General features: G+C 47.9%; 1 protein-coding gene across 1 annotated transcript in view; it reads left to right on the forward strand.

The window, feature by feature from the left end:
* Window positions 1-16,444, forward strand: part of LOC107223491 (protein dachsous) — a 236,081-nt gene that overhangs the window by 204,693 nt on the left and 14,944 nt on the right. Inside the window, exons 6-12 of the mRNA XM_046735989.1 lie at window positions 86-494; window positions 7,669-7,947; window positions 8,565-8,788; window positions 9,399-10,065; window positions 10,325-10,672; window positions 13,628-13,954; window positions 14,021-14,504. Of these exons, the coding sequence (XP_046591945.1) occupies window positions 86-494; window positions 7,669-7,947; window positions 8,565-8,788; window positions 9,399-10,065; window positions 10,325-10,672; window positions 13,628-13,954; window positions 14,021-14,504 (2,738 nt within the window). The remainder of the gene's footprint in view (window positions 1-85; window positions 495-7,668; window positions 7,948-8,564; window positions 8,789-9,398; window positions 10,066-10,324; window positions 10,673-13,627; window positions 13,955-14,020; window positions 14,505-16,444) is intronic.

Below are 16,444 nucleotides of genomic sequence, written 5' to 3' on the forward strand. Positions count from 1 at the left end.
TCTTTCTCACCTCCACCGATGGTCATCCCCTAATTTACACCCCGAAGATTGCTTATAACGGTCATCGAATTCATGTGCTCCACAGATACTGCAAGTTACGGCTGTTGATCTGGACACTGGTAACAACGCGCGTCTCAGTTATCGACTTCAGGGATCACCTTCGTTTCGCATCAGTCCGAACACAGGGTGGATTTACCTCGCCCAATCTCTCGATCGAGAGACAGTAGATCGTTACGCCCTGACGGTTCTAGCGACCGACAACGGATCGCCAGCTGCAACGGCGAACGCTTCCGTGCTGGTCACCGTCCTCGACGACAACGACAACGAGCCTCGGTTCAAGAGGGAGTCGTACAGCTTTGAACTCCTCGAAAACTTGCCAGCCGGCACCCTAGTTGGTAAAGTTTTTGCCTCCGATCCAGATCTTGGGAAGAATGCTCTCCTTCGGTACGCCATCATCCAACCGAACAGCAGCTTCGTCGTCGATCCTGAAACCGGTGAGTTGCTTGATACTTTTTTTTCAACCTAGGGAATCGAAACGGGGTCAGAGAACAAGCAGATCTGCCAAAAATATACATACGTGCGATTTCCGCGAATTGTTTTTCATCCGCACCTCTGAGGGTGGAACGAGACGCGCGTGGTTCCGGGAACGACGAAAGCGGACGGAGCTGCGGTCGAGAAGAGGTGAGGATAGCAAACTCGATTCGAAAAGTCATTGAAAACGATACACCGAATTGGTGTTTAGCGCTAAGCGCAACGAATTCACCGCTGAGTTTATTCAAACGTCGCGAGCCGTCATCGTTGAGTGTTTACGAACAGGGGTCTCGACGAAATGAGCCTGGACCACACGTAGTCGCGCAAGCCTCGGGTTCTCCGTCCCGCTTCTTTTCTCCTCCCCCGGCGTTGTAGAGACGTTTCGATTCCTGTCTCATCATAACATTTAACAATAGTGTTGCCTCCTCTGATCACCGTGGATTGTCGAGGCTCAGCTGGTCCAGCTGCCAGTCAATGAATCGGAAGAGTTACAGTGTGGCCAGTGTGTGGTCAGTGCGGTCAATGCGGTCAGTGATTCCTCATCTCCTTCGGCTTCACCGCGCTGATATAAACCCGACCAGCTCGGGGCCTCGCGACCGAGACTCGACGTGAACGGTCCCACACAGACACGCGTGTCTGACCGTGTGTGGGGGAGCCTGGGCCCAGTCTCTCAAGAGGAATCGTACTCCGAGGAAAGATACGAATGCACTCGCTCGCGCGCCTTTGGTGTCTCTCTTTCTCTCTTCGCATACCTCTTCTCCAGCTTCTCACTCTCTCTCACTCTCTCTCACTCTCTCTTCCTCGCGGCAACGCTTGCTGACCTCAGTGGTTCTCAATCACACCCCCATCACCCTCTCTGGAGGATCCGTGAAATCGAAACATCTTAGCGGTACCGAATGGTCATCAAATCACACTGTGGAGTGAACGTGGACAACGAAATTCGGTATTTTTCGATGGTACAGACGGTCGTCTTAAATTTTAATTCAGAAAGGTCACGATTGTTACTTTGATTGCGCCGTCTCAAAAATTGCTCCAACGGCAGTTTTTACTCTGCATTCAGGAGCAATTTTCTCAAAAAAGTAGCGTGATGTGAGTTTACAACAACAAATCATGTTCGGAATCATTCGCAACAGTGTTGTTTGGAAAAAATCATGTTCTTGTCAAAAGGTGGTCGATTGGCACTGCAGTACCTAGAGCGAATTCCGGGTAATCAAAGATGCGGATGATTTGCAAGAGATACGATTACCAGCGGTTCCGCGGTTCCATTTCCTCAGCTCGTCTTCCCAGACTCGTTTCTTCTCTTTTTCCAAGGGGACCAGAGGGAGGGGGTGAGTCGACGCTCTGACCGGGTTGCTGGCTGTGTACACAAACACTCTCGTGTTGTATGCCAATCAAAGAAGCGGGCAAGTTGAAGGGCCTTTGGACCCGGAGGGATGCTGAATCGCGCTGCGCGAGTCGGGACGGAAGACGCGTGTGTCGGTTGGTGTTAGGGCCGCGTAATTATAAGGAGGAGAAAGTGGAAATGCCCTTTTGAGGATGCCCGCTTACAGCATATCCCGCGTGTGTGAGCGCGTATTCTGTACTCGGTGTAATGCGCATTATGTGCCCCGTAACGGTGCGTTACACATTTTGAAAATGTGAAGTAGTTGGTAATTGGGAACGTGCCGCGTAAGCCGTCGGGAGTCCGTGGCCACTGCACCGTAGTTTTACTATCGCCTGCACTTGAGGCGGTTTTCTATTATGTTGGCAATTGTTGCGACATTACCAGCTATAGGCCGGCTATGAACAATAACCTCATATAAAACACATTCCTTTGTGTAATAACCCACTGGACGTAAATTACGCGTGTCGACAGTTAATAGCTGTTCAGGAAATTAATTATTCACCGTATAGAGAAATCGAGATTGATCTTAACTACTTTCTGGCTACCTTAAGCTACAGCTTGGCGCGGCGGGAAAAAAACTCACCACGGACGCGTACGCTCTTACACAATATTACCTTCGCCTCATTTTTCGCTGAACGTAAAAAATTATGTGTACAGCAGAGTTGATCACGATGCTCGATTTACGAGTTCCGATCGATTCCACCAGAATCTCTCTGATCTGTGATTGAAAAAATCGTGACACCAGCAGGTATTTCTTATTCGGTTCATCGATATTATTTTTCTCTAACGCGAATCGAAGCGAGATAACATCAACATCGTGTTTTGTTGGATCTAAAATACCGCGTGTACTTATAATTGTATTCTATTGTACGAAAGTTCCACTGTCTCGAAAAACATTAAACCGTCTAACAATGTCGAGCCGTTATTTCAATCACCGAGATACAAGGCGGAAAGAATATACTGATTGCGATAAATTTGGCATGCTTAAATTTCGCGTAGCTCCAGCGCAGAGCGATAGTGATTTTTTCGCCTCCGGCATTTTTTTTTTTTCAATTTCTGATACGTGGTCCTTGGAAGGTTAATTGAAACTGATCTCTTATCTTGATGATAAAATCGATGTGGTTGAATGAAACCGTAGACAAAAACGATCGAGGAGCATTGCACAGAAATACGTCGTTACCATCGGTGTTCCAAAAATATTCGCGAAGACTTCGCATCGCTGGGAATCGCGCTGAATGAATAATGATTATAAAAAGAAATTGTGAAATACTCGGGGAATTTTCTGAGGCTAATTAATGGCGTGGACAGAATTGCAAATGGCAAAATAGAGGATGATGAGCACACGTCTTTGTTGACGTATAACAATGTCGACATGATCCGTATTCTACAGGTATACCCGGCGATAAAATATACGTGTATAATGAGAAGCGTTAAACAGAAAGACCGAAACACCACGCGACGTGACGTTATTCATTGCACACCTGAATCGATAGAATCGGAACCCCTGGAATTGGATAAATTGAAAATTGAATTAACATGTGTCTGCAGTTTTGTCGGATTAATCACAATGGAAACTCAAAATTTTGTTTATTCTTTGTACGAATAATAAAACAATATATATAAGCGGAATATTTAGCACGAAGTTAACCATTCCGTGAATTTTGATACCTGACATACGAAGTCCCGTGTACTCTGCAAGACTTGATTATTAGAGTTATTTTTCGAACCTGATCAATTGGTATATCAGGTACACGAATTCCAACTTCGAAGCGATGACGATAAAATGACATCCTCTAGCATCATGCTAATAAAAAAATAGGAAACTGCTGAAATAAATCGTTTCTCAATTGTGCGGATTGGCTTCGCTGTTTACAAATGAGCTTCATCTGGGAAACTTTGTTTTAAAATACCCCTACGTAATGCGCTGTGGCCATGTGAAATACTAATTATCTATCGAATAGTCTCGGCTGTTGACGCGTAGTTTTGTCACTCACTAAATGTCGTCTTCTCCGTGGCTGTCCCCGTGGTCCATAAACAACAAGTACACAGGATTATAGGTGGGTACGAATATAGAAGAGGGCCTACGCTCTCCGGAATGCGAAGTAGTTGTCCCCGCATCCACGAAAGCACTTCTCCGGTTGCCGTAAAAAGTAACCTCCTCCTGCGGCGGGTGCCTGATCCTGAGCCGAACAGAGCCGAGTCGAGCCGCGTTGCGTGCACGGAGGTGGAAGGTATATACATATCTGCATAAAAATTTCAATTTGTCCAATCCACGGTGTGGCCAACCGGAGCCGCTCTTTTCGGAGGAGATATTCAATACCGGGGCTCTCGGGTTACGCAACGGAACGCGAAGTAACGCGACTTAACAAGTGTAAGCGACCGCGGTATAAAAAGTGGCAAAAATACGAGCCGGGAGGAAAGACGCAAAACTAACACGGTGACAATGGCGGCGAAGCTAGACAACTCGAGCCGGGGCTCACCGTGTTAAATTCAGCCGGCCAACCTTCAATGCGATATTATTGGTCGGTTGGGAATTTTAAAAGCATTCCATTGCTGCGCTTTGGATGCACGAGGCGCCTCGGCTGCACGTGCGGTGAATCCTCTGCCACCTCATACATTTCAATCGTTCGACGCGAGCTTTCCGGCATCCGTCGACTACGCACGCTGTCCCTCGCCTCAACCTCGGTCACGCTCACCTCCGCTCCTTCAAAATCCTCTCCTTGTGCTTACGGTACTGCACTTACCATATTCCTCGACTCGAATTTCACACCTCGATTCCCGCCTCCCAAATCCGCCTCACATTACCAATTTTCAATCTTTTCACTCTCTCAAAGAGGATCGGTTAGGACATATCTACTTAAAATTGACCATTCTATGGATGGATATGTGTGCAATAGCCTATCATACTAAATATCATAGATCAAAGTTGAGTTATATAGCTTATACAGAAGGAATACTGACTGTCAAATCATTTGGCCGAAGCTTTCCCAAAATTAAACATTGAAAACCTGAATCTATTCCTATACGATTCACAAATTTTCTAAAATGAAACTTCCTCGATATGGTTAGAATACCGATTAGATGTCAGATATTTGTGTCAATTTGTGACGACAAAAAAGACAAGAAAACCCAAAAAGTACAGTTCATCTTCGTACAACATTGTGTTTGATTTTCTAAGTAGCTTACGCTGCTACAAATGGTAGCAGTGGTAGTAATAGTACGAGCAGCATGAAGATCTAACTTGTCGTACTGGGACTATGCAGGAACACCTAAAAAAAAATACCGCCAATCATATTACGTATAAACTCCCTTACGCGAGTGTGAGTCCTCGGCGGCACGAGAGGAGGAAGAGGTGAATAAGACGAGCTGACGAAGAGGCGAGGATACGGCGAGTAGAGAAGAAGGATGCTGGAGAACGTGGCCCTCGGCGGAGTCAACAATCCGTGACCACCCCGGCTCGAGTTTGTTGCCGCCCGTAATTCTATTGTTCAGACGTGGCATCATCTCTGCTATCTGCCTCCTCTGATTTCATTCTTTTCGCTTCCCGAGCTCGTCCTCTACAGCCGGCTCCGCATCCCCGACCGACGACCGACTTCCCCGAGTTCCCCAGGCATTTCGGGCCACCGACGCCTCCGGGCCCATCGAAGACTGCAACCTCGAGTCGACGCAGTGCCGCCTCGCGATGCTTCGGGACCCACCGCGAATACAATGCCAGAGTAAATCAGTCTTGCGAGGCAAAATCAATTCGCGTTTGTATAAACGTAGAGCGTTCGTGCGGTGCGCGCAGTCGGAATGTAGCCTGGCTTACGAGTTCATCTTCTCATTCGCGCGGATGATCTCCGGCTTTTTTTCCCTCCCGTTCTTGCGCCGACGCCGAGGCCGGGTAAAAAGTGGAATACCGAGTGTATGGAGAAGAGGAAGGGGTGGTTAAACACAAGAAGTTCAACGCTGCAGGTGAAGTTGCGCGCGGCGAAATCCCTGAGAGTTGGTCAAATTCGGTTTTGAGCCTGTACACCGTCCCTCCTCGTCCCCCCCTCACCTTTTCCTCATCCTCAACGACGAGGCAAAGTTTGTCCAAGTTTTGGTTGACACGTATTTTCAAATATTGGCCCCTCTATTGCGCCTATTGGCCGTCCGGGAAGCCGCCGAGTTTACGGACAGGGAAAATGCATTAAGTCCTTCGTTGGTACGCGGCCATCGGTGTTTATACAGACATGCTCGTTTCCTCGTGCAGCTGCGGTGGTAGCAGAATCGTCGGTTCCGCTTCTTCGGTCTCTCCGAATCAGAGATATTATCTCACGCCGATAGTTTTTGGTGCGAGCCGCCCATTTCCACGCTCCGATCCTCCTGATCGCGTCGCGCAATCCCAGGGGCACGTGAAAAGCTTTACGAAAATGTTCGAATGTCCGACATCCCCCACACCTTTCGCAAACTGTGTGAACTGACGGTGGTACATACACATTGTATCCCGAAGAGACAGATCTGCCGACCGCAACGAAAGGATCAATATTGAACAGTCCTGTTTGCGGAATATCGAGTAGAATTTTGTCCCTCTTATATATAAATGTTGCACCATGCTGCGTACGGTTGGTCGTGATTAAATAGATTGAGCAAATGCGACCGATGTACTCGGTACACGGGTCTTAAAATTTATACGGTTCCCGGGACGTTTGTCAATGGAAAGCTATTTGTGGCTGATGTTTGATTTCCCGATGCTTCACACACATTAGCCATCCTCCAGTTTATTATTGTAAACTCCAAACGCACGAGGCTGAATCGTCTGGGTCGTAAAGCGAAGAATTCCCGGTGTCCTTGCGTCGTGTCGTTACGTTTGAAATTTTCAACCACTTCCAGCGCTCTTTTTTATTCCTCTTTCGTGTAAATTGACGGAGACCCAAGCCCTGGACTGCATGTCGGCGGCGTCGCCGTGGTCATCGTCGTGGTCGTTCCTGGAAGCGAAAATTGGATAATTAGTGGTGATTTGGCGTAAAAAGTCCCGACGAACACCGAAAAGTGCTCCGACTGGCCTATTTCACCCTTCGCATTATAATAATTGCTAGCGTCTTTTTCTACCTGTGCCAGGAGCAGCTCGGTCAGTGCAGCGTGCTCTGCGTACTAGAATAACCATGCGGTGCTGTTTCCACCCGACCGCTAACACCGACGGACTCTCACCCGTGTGCGTGCATTACGGACACGTGCATAACCGGGCCTAGGTAAGCCAATGCGCGCCCATGCACACGCGGAACCGGGATCACATTGAACCAAGTAACGAGCTACCGGGATAATTACGACTACGGCATGAAGGAAAATCAGAGAAACAAAATAGCCGCGTTGACTGCAAGCTGCAAGCTGCAGCCACGCCGCGTGTTGTACCTTCCCTGGTACGACATGATCTCTGGTCGCGGGGCTGCGGGGGGATTAATAAATAATTAAATGCTACGAGGCACGATTCGGGGAACGATTAGGATAATTTGTTGCGCTGGCCAGGTTCACTGTGTTCGGCTTGACGCCGTGCCGTGCATGATGCCACGCCGTTAGCTGGCACGCCGATGATCTCCTGGTGAGCCCGAGTGTGAACCCTAGGCACTGCAAGAGGTCGCATGATCAAAACGTCTCATTGTTGTTCGAAGGACCGAAACACCGCTGTGAGCATCTCCAAAGACGGAAATCACACGGAGATCGATACCGCGGGCATTGTGCGGCATGTGTGACTTCTCACCAATAACCTGTTCTTCTTCTTGTTTGTGTACTAGGGGAGATAAGGACCCACGAACCTCTCGACCGGGAACTTCGCGCCCTTTACGAACTCGTTCTGGAGGCTCGGGACCAGGGAACGCCGTCAAGAGCGGCGAGGGTTCCGCTCAGAGTCGCTGTTTTGGACGTGAACGACAACTCACCGGAAATCGTTGATCCTCAGAGCAACGTGGTCAGCGTTCGCGAGGAGCAGCCACCCGGGACGGAAGTAGCCAGGGTCCGGGCCCTGGACACGGATCGCGGCGAAAACGCTTCGGTCACCTACAGCATCCTAAAAGGTTAGTTAGTCACGGCTGTCCGTCGACCACGCCGCGCTGATATTACGACTTGAAATTGTTAATTTACGATAGTTCTTTCAATTGAACTTTCAACACTCTATCGTATCCGGATGATGAACCGTGTCGAACAAAGCTAGATGAAAAGCGCGTTTAATGATTGTTGGTAGCAGGAGGCAACAGGAGCAGAAATCGGGGAGATGCGTTTCAACATGGGGACCAAACACCGACAAACAACGCCTCGAGCAGTCTCCTGTCTCTTGAGCTATGCACGCGTCTACTTCTAATGCTTTTCCTAGTTGCAAACACACGAGTCTGCTGTCACAAACTTCGAGAGTACCTTCCGGTGAAGGGATTATTGACATAATAGCTCGAACGCAGAGAAAGGATAACGTGAAATGGTAGATGTGATACGCGTTGACGAAATGGAATTGCGTTATTACCGGGATATTTGTCACAGAGTCTAATTCGATCGGACGGGTACGCGGCTTATAACGGCGGTACATCAATTCATCCAATTCATCAACCGCGGTGTAGAATGGTCAGGACATTTCGTGCCGTAGAGACGAAGACGTTGATTGATTCGGTTCGATTTTGGTTAAACTTAGCTTTGATTACAGATCGTGACTCCGACGGTTACAATGTCTTCACCATTGACCCCACCACCGGCATGATTAGGACCAAGGCGGTACTCGACCACGAAGAACACAACGTCTACCGCGTGTCCGTCAAGGCCAGTGACGCCGGTCGACCACCCCGACATAGCGTCAGAGCACTACGTGTCGAGGTTTTGGCTCTCGCCGACAACAGGCCAACCTTAACTAGCAGCAGTCTGGCATTCACGGTGAGAAATTCCTCTCGTTGTCCGATCCAGTACATGTCCCAACTATTTTCACAGTTATCTATTCCGATTACCTGAAATTATATTACGGAAGTGTATCCAAAGCCACTTGAAAACATGGAAAGTGTTTCAAAGTCTTCTCAAGTCAACAGATAAGATCGTTTGAAATTTCATAAAGTCGTTTCACGTCGCCCAGTCATCTAGTGACAGTCTTTTGAAATGTCTGCAGGAAGCCTTGTGAGGTCGTTTAACATCGCTGACAGAACTGTTTAAGCTATCTATAACTTATTCAAAGACACTTAAAATTACTTCAAACCATCTGAAACCATTCCTAATCGTTCAAAGTCAGGTACCCGATTACGTTCAAAATGATCGACACAATTCAAAGTTGCGTTTAAGTCAGATAAATAGGTTTCGAAGTGATTTGACATTGAAACTCGATCAAGGAATTATCTAACATCATTTAAAAACATCTTTACAAATCCTTTCGAATTCCCTAAATCTTTACCGAGTCTTGCTTAATTTAGGGACAAATTTCACCGACAAATTCAAAGCCATTTTGTATTCCTGTCTGAAACCTACCTTCTACAACGACCTTATTCTATATGCACAGGTCCGCGAAGACGCAATGATCGGTTTCGCAGTTGGCTCGGTAGCCGTATCTGAACCGAGTCATCTGGTGGCGTACACGTTGGACTCGTTGACACCGATCAGCGAGTTTCCAGCTTTCGACGTGTCCAGGGGTTCGGGTCAGCTGGTAGTGGCGCACTCTTTGGACCGTGAAAACATCAGCGTTTACCACCTAGAGATCCGGGCGTTGGACACGACGTCGATAGGCAATCCACAGAGCATCGCGATCTCGGTGAAGATCACGGTTGAGGACGCGAACGACAACGCACCGAAGTGGCCGCTGGACCCAATAATGGTCAGGGTGTCAGAACGGTCGGCTATTGGCTCGACGATCTACAACCTGACCGCTACTGACCTGGACAGCGGCGCCAACGGCGACCTGCGCTACAGCCTTGTCACCGAGCTACCACCCACCGGAAACTTCGCCGTCGATTCACTGACCGGTGCCTTGACTCTTACTCGACCTCTCGATCGCGAGAAAAGGACCGAGTACACTCTGGTCCTCAAGGCTTCGGACCGTGCTCCTCCAGCCGAACAACTGGCGGCTACTGTAACGGCCCGCATACTTGTCCTCGATGAAAATGACAACGACCCCGTCTTCGTGTCGCCCGACAATCCACGGATAGCCGTCACCGTGGACCTTCAGCCAGGCAAGTCGGCTCTTATTTTGTCTCGAGCATTGATTTGCCTCGGCAATTATACCTTGGAAAGAAATAACTAGATCCATGGTTCAACGCGGTCTGCAACGGATCATTTCTTTGGCCGTTTTCAGCGCACCGCTCGCTTAACGACCAGCGTCGAACCATAACCTCGGACTCTGAGATGATCCTTTTGGAAGAGAAAAATGATTAACCTTCGCTGTCAACCACAATTTCAAGTCCTTGTTAACAATCTGTAAAAACGTTTCAGGCGCTCCACTGTCAAGGGTTGTCGCGGTGGACAAAGACAGCGGTGACAACGGACGCGTGTCGTACATAATAACATCTGGTAACGAAGGAGGCATATTTTCAGTCGGTTACGATTCGGGAATCTTGACCTTGGCGCGGCCAATGAAGGGTTCAACGGAGTTGGAGATAACGGCCAACGATCACGGAACGCCGCCGAGGAAAGCCTCGCTGAAGCTACACCTAACAGCCTCCGGACACGCCGCCGGACCCCCGAGACTCCTGCAGGCCAATCCGTTTGCCAAGATATCCGAGGATGCTCAGGTCGGCGCTTCCGTGGCAAATGTCGCCGGTCCAGCAATGGCCGATCAAGGTAAGGGGAGCGGTGCAATTGGAGCACTCCTTTTCTCCGATAGTCGGACATAAAACGTCGGAGGGACTGAAACCGCGACGCGTACCTTCCTTTGTCTCGGTCCTCGGGGAACCCGGGGTTATTGTTTCGGCGGACTTGGGCATAAACTGTACCCCCCTGTGGAACTAGGGAATGTCAATTTAGCCCACTGCTCTCCCGGAGCACATGCAGTCCTCGCGCCGCAGCCGTGAGACTGGAATTACAACTGGCCGTTGCGCCTGTGTGCACGATATAATCAGGGTGTCGAGAAACCCGGCGGATCCGAGGCTAGGCTAGTTAATAGGAAAGTTCTGCTATGAAAATAGCTCGAATAATTGCATCGCATCTTCGCTAGGGCCAGTCGCCCCGCATTATGGCTACGCCAGCTAAATCACTCTCGGCAAACCTGTACCGCGCAGCTTCCTCGGCAGAATCGTGCGTGGACGCTTCACGCGCCTGCAGCCCGAGTGGTATATATCGGCATAACCCGTGCCCATCACGCGTTTATCCCCTACCCCAGGGATTCCCAACACTCGCATTCAACGTTCTCAGAAAACCGGAAACTCCGTCATCCTTCAAGGCTCTTAAATTATTGGACTGTTGATTTCATTCGCTTTTTCTACCTTACAAATCGTCGAGTCCTTCCAAAGCTGCAGTTTATGGATTTAAAAGATCAAAGCCACAAACCAAACGAATGATATAATACCAACTGCTCTCCAAAATGATGCCACCTAGGGGGCACTGTTCCATGGTAGTAAAATTCTATTCTATTCGACGTTTAGTGTCAGGATAAAATACCTATTTAAAAAAGTATTTTTCAAATGTAGAATCTTGTTTCTACTTTTATCTAAAAACACACCGTGACAAAACGAGCACTATTTTATCAGGTCATTCTTGGACATGTTTCGAAAGACACGATGCAGGATTCGAGCACAAGGCCGCGGAGGTACCATAAATTGGTGCTGAATAAAACCGGGAGTTATCGCCGACGTAGTTGGTGGCTGGTGGTCGCCTTAGTTTCTTAGTCACATTATAAGATATGCGAAACGCGTTTTCAGCACCATGCAGCAGGCCTCTCTCGGGATGTAGACGGCGGCTGCGGGGCTGCCCGAAGGGTCCGACTGTCCGCTCCTCTTCTTTTGCTCCTGCGTTCGGTCGGGCGCCAATCAGAGGGCGTCTTTAGAAGAGCAAGGAACCAACCAACATGCCTTCCCAGCGGTAGTCTTTGGCGAGATCGCGAGTCCTGCCGGTGCGCGCAAACAATGGCCGCGTATATCATCGTGCCACCGGTCGCCGTTGTACGCGTAGGCAAATCACCACCCCACATCCACCGACACCGATACCCACCACCGCCTCTGTCAACAGCACCAATACGCGCGAGTCCCGCTTTGTCTAAACCCGCTAAAAAATCGCAACAGCTAAACGTCTCCCCTGGAATTTGAGAATCGAATGCATTAGCCGGCCGCGGAATAAGAGAGAGACGAGAAAGATCGGAGAAGAAGAACGGGAGAAAGGACCGGCATAGTGCGCTGCCAGCAACGCAGCTCTCATCTACACGGTGTTCAAAGTCAGAGAGACTCGGGCTTCTGCGTGGTCAGATCTAATTTTCACGCACACAATTCAGAATTATCGTTAAATTTCTGCACCAGCCTCCAGCTTTCAAATTCCGCACTTTGAAACCAATGCGAGAGAATCGTGCTAAAAACATTGGTGATTTGCACACATCGCGTTATTCTCTTGATCGCGGCAATCTGCACTGGATTTTACATTTTACTCGCCTCTCGATCCGGAGACGTGTAATAACCATATTTTGCGTAGCACTAAATCAGGATGTAGCAGGACAAGGCGGTGATTTTGAAGAGTACAAATTTGCAACAGTCGCCTCCGCGACGTAATTGCCTGGCGCCCAAATACACGCTCGGGAAGATTTGAATAAAGATTACTCTGTGACCCGCGTTGAGGAAAATAAAAAAAAAAAAAAAAAAAAAACGAAAGAAAAACCTTCAACTCGGGACTGTGCAATACTCCTTGGATGGGAAACGATAAATTCTGTACGACTTTGTTGCGGAGATTATCGGTTTATCTTGTTCGTCGTTTATACCCGCGGAATCTTTTACCCTTTACTGTTTTTTCACTCCGTTTTTTCCCAGGGAATATATTCTACTTACACCTGACAGCGTCGGTCCCGTCGGTCCCTCCTCCTCCCTAACCTCTTCCTTTCGAGGCTCCGCGTTATTTTGGAACTCTCGCGAAGCCCGAAGCTCTACGTTCGATAACTTACGGCTTGTCCTGTCCCCTTATTTCGGACTGTGGAGATGTGACAGAGAACGAGAGCCCGAGAGAGAAACGCAGAGCTTCGAGCCGCAAACCGCATCGGCTACAAGTATTTACCAAAGGTGTGGTATGAGGGGCCCGAGATCGAGCAGTTCGACTCTGCCGATTCTCTGCCCTCGGCTACATGCCCTCTTCTTCAACGTCGTCGTCGACGTCGGTGGCGGCGACGACGACCGGCCCCCGTCATCGACGCGTAAACTTTTGCACCGCTGGGAAGATACGCCGCCGGATCGGATTTCGGCGCAAGCGTTACTCGCCGCATTACCATAATTTAACCAAAAAACGTATACACTAAATTGTATGAAAAGCCCAGCGCGCGCCGCGTTTCATCCGACTCTTCGCCCGACTCCGAGCTCACTGTATGAACTCGGTTTTGGACCTCGCGATTCCACTCCCCTCTCCCTCCTCTCTCCGAACGAACGAAAACGAATTGATCATTCAAAAAAACGTCAGATTGTATTTCGCCTCGAGAAAAATTACCTTGTTGAACAGGTTTCGTTGGACTCGAATTTAATTCGTTTCAACTGAACATGAGCTACGATTGTCACGAACTAAGAACAATCGTAAAGCCTAGGAAATCATCTTCTGAACTCTTTTTTTCAGGCAACGTCACTTTCCTTATTCCGAACGGACTGGCGTCGAATAAGTTCGTAGTCTCATCCCTCGGTGTAGTAACACTTCAAGGTCCACTTGATCGCGAAATCGCCGGTCACTACTCGGTGCCGATTTTGGCCAGGTCCGCGAAACTGTTGGACCTCACAACCTTGGACGTGATTATACTCGACGAGAACGACAATGCACCGGTCTTCAAGCCGGGCTCTTGCTACACCCTGACCATTCCGGAAAACCAGAAACTGTCCACCGTCCATACGGTTGTTGCGAGTGACTTGGACGAGGGGAAAAATGGAGAAATATTCTACAGTATAGTCGGTGAGCATCCCGTTGTTGTTATTTTTCTTCTATCAATAAGGGTTATACGATACGTTAATATTCCAGGTGGCAACGTCGGCTCGAAGTTCAACCTCAACTCTGCGACGGGCGCTTTATCATGCTCGAACCTTGACAGGGAAACTGTATCAAAGTACGTGTTGACGATATCGGCCAAGGACAAGGGTCGCCCAAGCTTAGAGGCTAGATGCAACATAACCGTCTTCGTTCTCGATATAAACGACAACGCTCCAACCTTCGTCCAGAACCAATACTCCGAAACTCGTCCTCGAACCGCCTCCCTCAATGCCAAGCCTAATGATATCGGCAACCTTGGATCCTACACCACCCAGAGGAATTACCGGACCGGCTATTCTTCCGAAAGGTATGCCGCTACCATTTCCGAGGACGCTCCACCCGAGTCCAGCGTCATGACAGTCAAGGCGACCGATCCAGACCATGTAAACAACGGCAAGATCACCTACACCATGGCCGATGAAACCACCTGGCTCTTCAGGGTCGACAATCTCACTGGCGTGATAACTACTGCTGGGTAAGTTGGATCACTTTATTCTTCTCAGTTGGAAACATCAGGAAACGTTTGAATGGAAATTTAAAAGTCTGTAATTATTGGTTTGTGCCAACACTGAGCTCAACGACCTCTGAACTGCGTTACTCTTTTTACTCTTTGTGCCTGTACGTACTCTGCAGGATTCACTAGCCCACATGTGCAGTTCAGGATGTTCATTAATTAAATTATACACTTTATTGCCGGCAATAGCCCAGATATTATGACATGTGCGCCGTTGACTACGTGCGATATACAGAGGTATGAAAGATCGTAAAATAGAAAGGACGACGAAACGGTCTCAAAGGTTTGGTGGAAAGTCTATTTGTGGGTTGTAAAGTTATAGGGTCCGTCGAAATAGTGTTGTGTCAAAATTGATACGATAAAATTTGAATAGGAATAACAAATTTGAATTTGTAACTTGTAACTATACAGTCGCGTATTATAGAAACGTTGACTTGTTAACATCCTGCTATAAAAATTTCATTCGAGAAGAAACAAAGAGAGAAAAAAGGTTTTTGTTTCTCTCTTTCTCACTTTCGTTTCACGCGATATACTTATGTGCGTAAGGCCCATTACATAAAACCTTGAAGAAATTCGTCTAATCTTTGATTATTGTACGTGAAAGTTGACGTGCACTCTATCTTCTTATCTATAAAATTTCGAAGTCAATTACCAAACGGGAATGAGAATCTGTTAAACTTTTGTAAACGGACGAAGATTCGATACTGTAATAGCTTATCTCACTGAAATTAATCCCAGAAACCGAGTCTTCTTAACCGAATACCACACACCCGGTACCAATGCTTGCAAGCTTGGCGTATTTCTCACTTTCGAGGATCGCGTCAACCGCGGCCAAGCAAATCAAGGCAGGCGGGCGGCGAGGTACCTGAGAAATTCGATGGCCTGCCGTGAAGCGATAAAATATACTACCGTTGTTTAACGTGTTCATCTTTGTAAAAAGAGGGTTTAGAGATTAAACCTGAAACGCTTGTCGCTGAGGTGACAGCGGCGCCCTGCCGGTGGATCTTTGTTTATTAATCTGCATTTCTCGGTCGTCTCCGTGGTTCTCCTCGTTTTACTTTTATTCTTTTCCCTTTTTGCAAACTACTCGCCCTCTCCTTTTATTACTAGTCTCCTTTCGCTCGCACATACATGTGCGCCACCGCTCCTCAGTCTAATCCGTAGAACGGAACGTCCCGTGATCTTGTAGGCGGGTAGCGGAGGGTGTATCGCCGTCCCGAGGATGGCAACGGCGATTTTTCTTTTTTTTCTTTTCCTTTATCATTTCGCTTTCGTTTTATTTCCATTTCTTATTTTCTTTATTCCGACAACCGTGTGTCATTCGACCGTGACAACGTGTGGCATTTCAATGCGTTATTTAAGACGGCAAAAATCCTGATATGCAAAACCTGCGCCTTGCGTTATCCTCTACCAGCTACAAGATAAAATGACAAAAATAATCCAAACAAGCAAATATATGTTAAAAGGAAAGTCACACGTGACCGATTAAGCGAGTTTATCAATGAGCCAGCTCATTTTTGATACACGACAATTATATCCCTAGGATAATCACTTCGCCATTCAACGTCGACTACCGAAACTCATCAAGATTCTATGCGACCTCATCGCTGTAGGGTGGTCAGATAAATATTACGACATGTTTTTGATCTTACATTCGAAAAACAAGCCATCATCAAACAATTTCCAGAACTCGTGAGCAACCTCTTTTATTTCATACATCAAAACACCTTCCGAGACCATAACTCGAAACATTCGCGTGAGATGAGATATTATTAAAAAAAAAAAAAGAGTCGGGTAGTGAATATCGTGAAAAAATTGCAAGTTTTTTGTCAACACCTATTCTTCGGGCTCTAAACGTCTTTCATGAGCTCTCGACCCTATTGCGGGTGATCATGATACAA

Source organism: Neodiprion lecontei, chromosome 3 (genome assembly GCF_021901455.1).
Source record: "Neodiprion lecontei isolate iyNeoLeco1 chromosome 3, iyNeoLeco1.1, whole genome shotgun sequence".
NCBI lineage: Eukaryota > Metazoa > Arthropoda > Insecta > Hymenoptera > Diprionidae > Neodiprion > Neodiprion lecontei.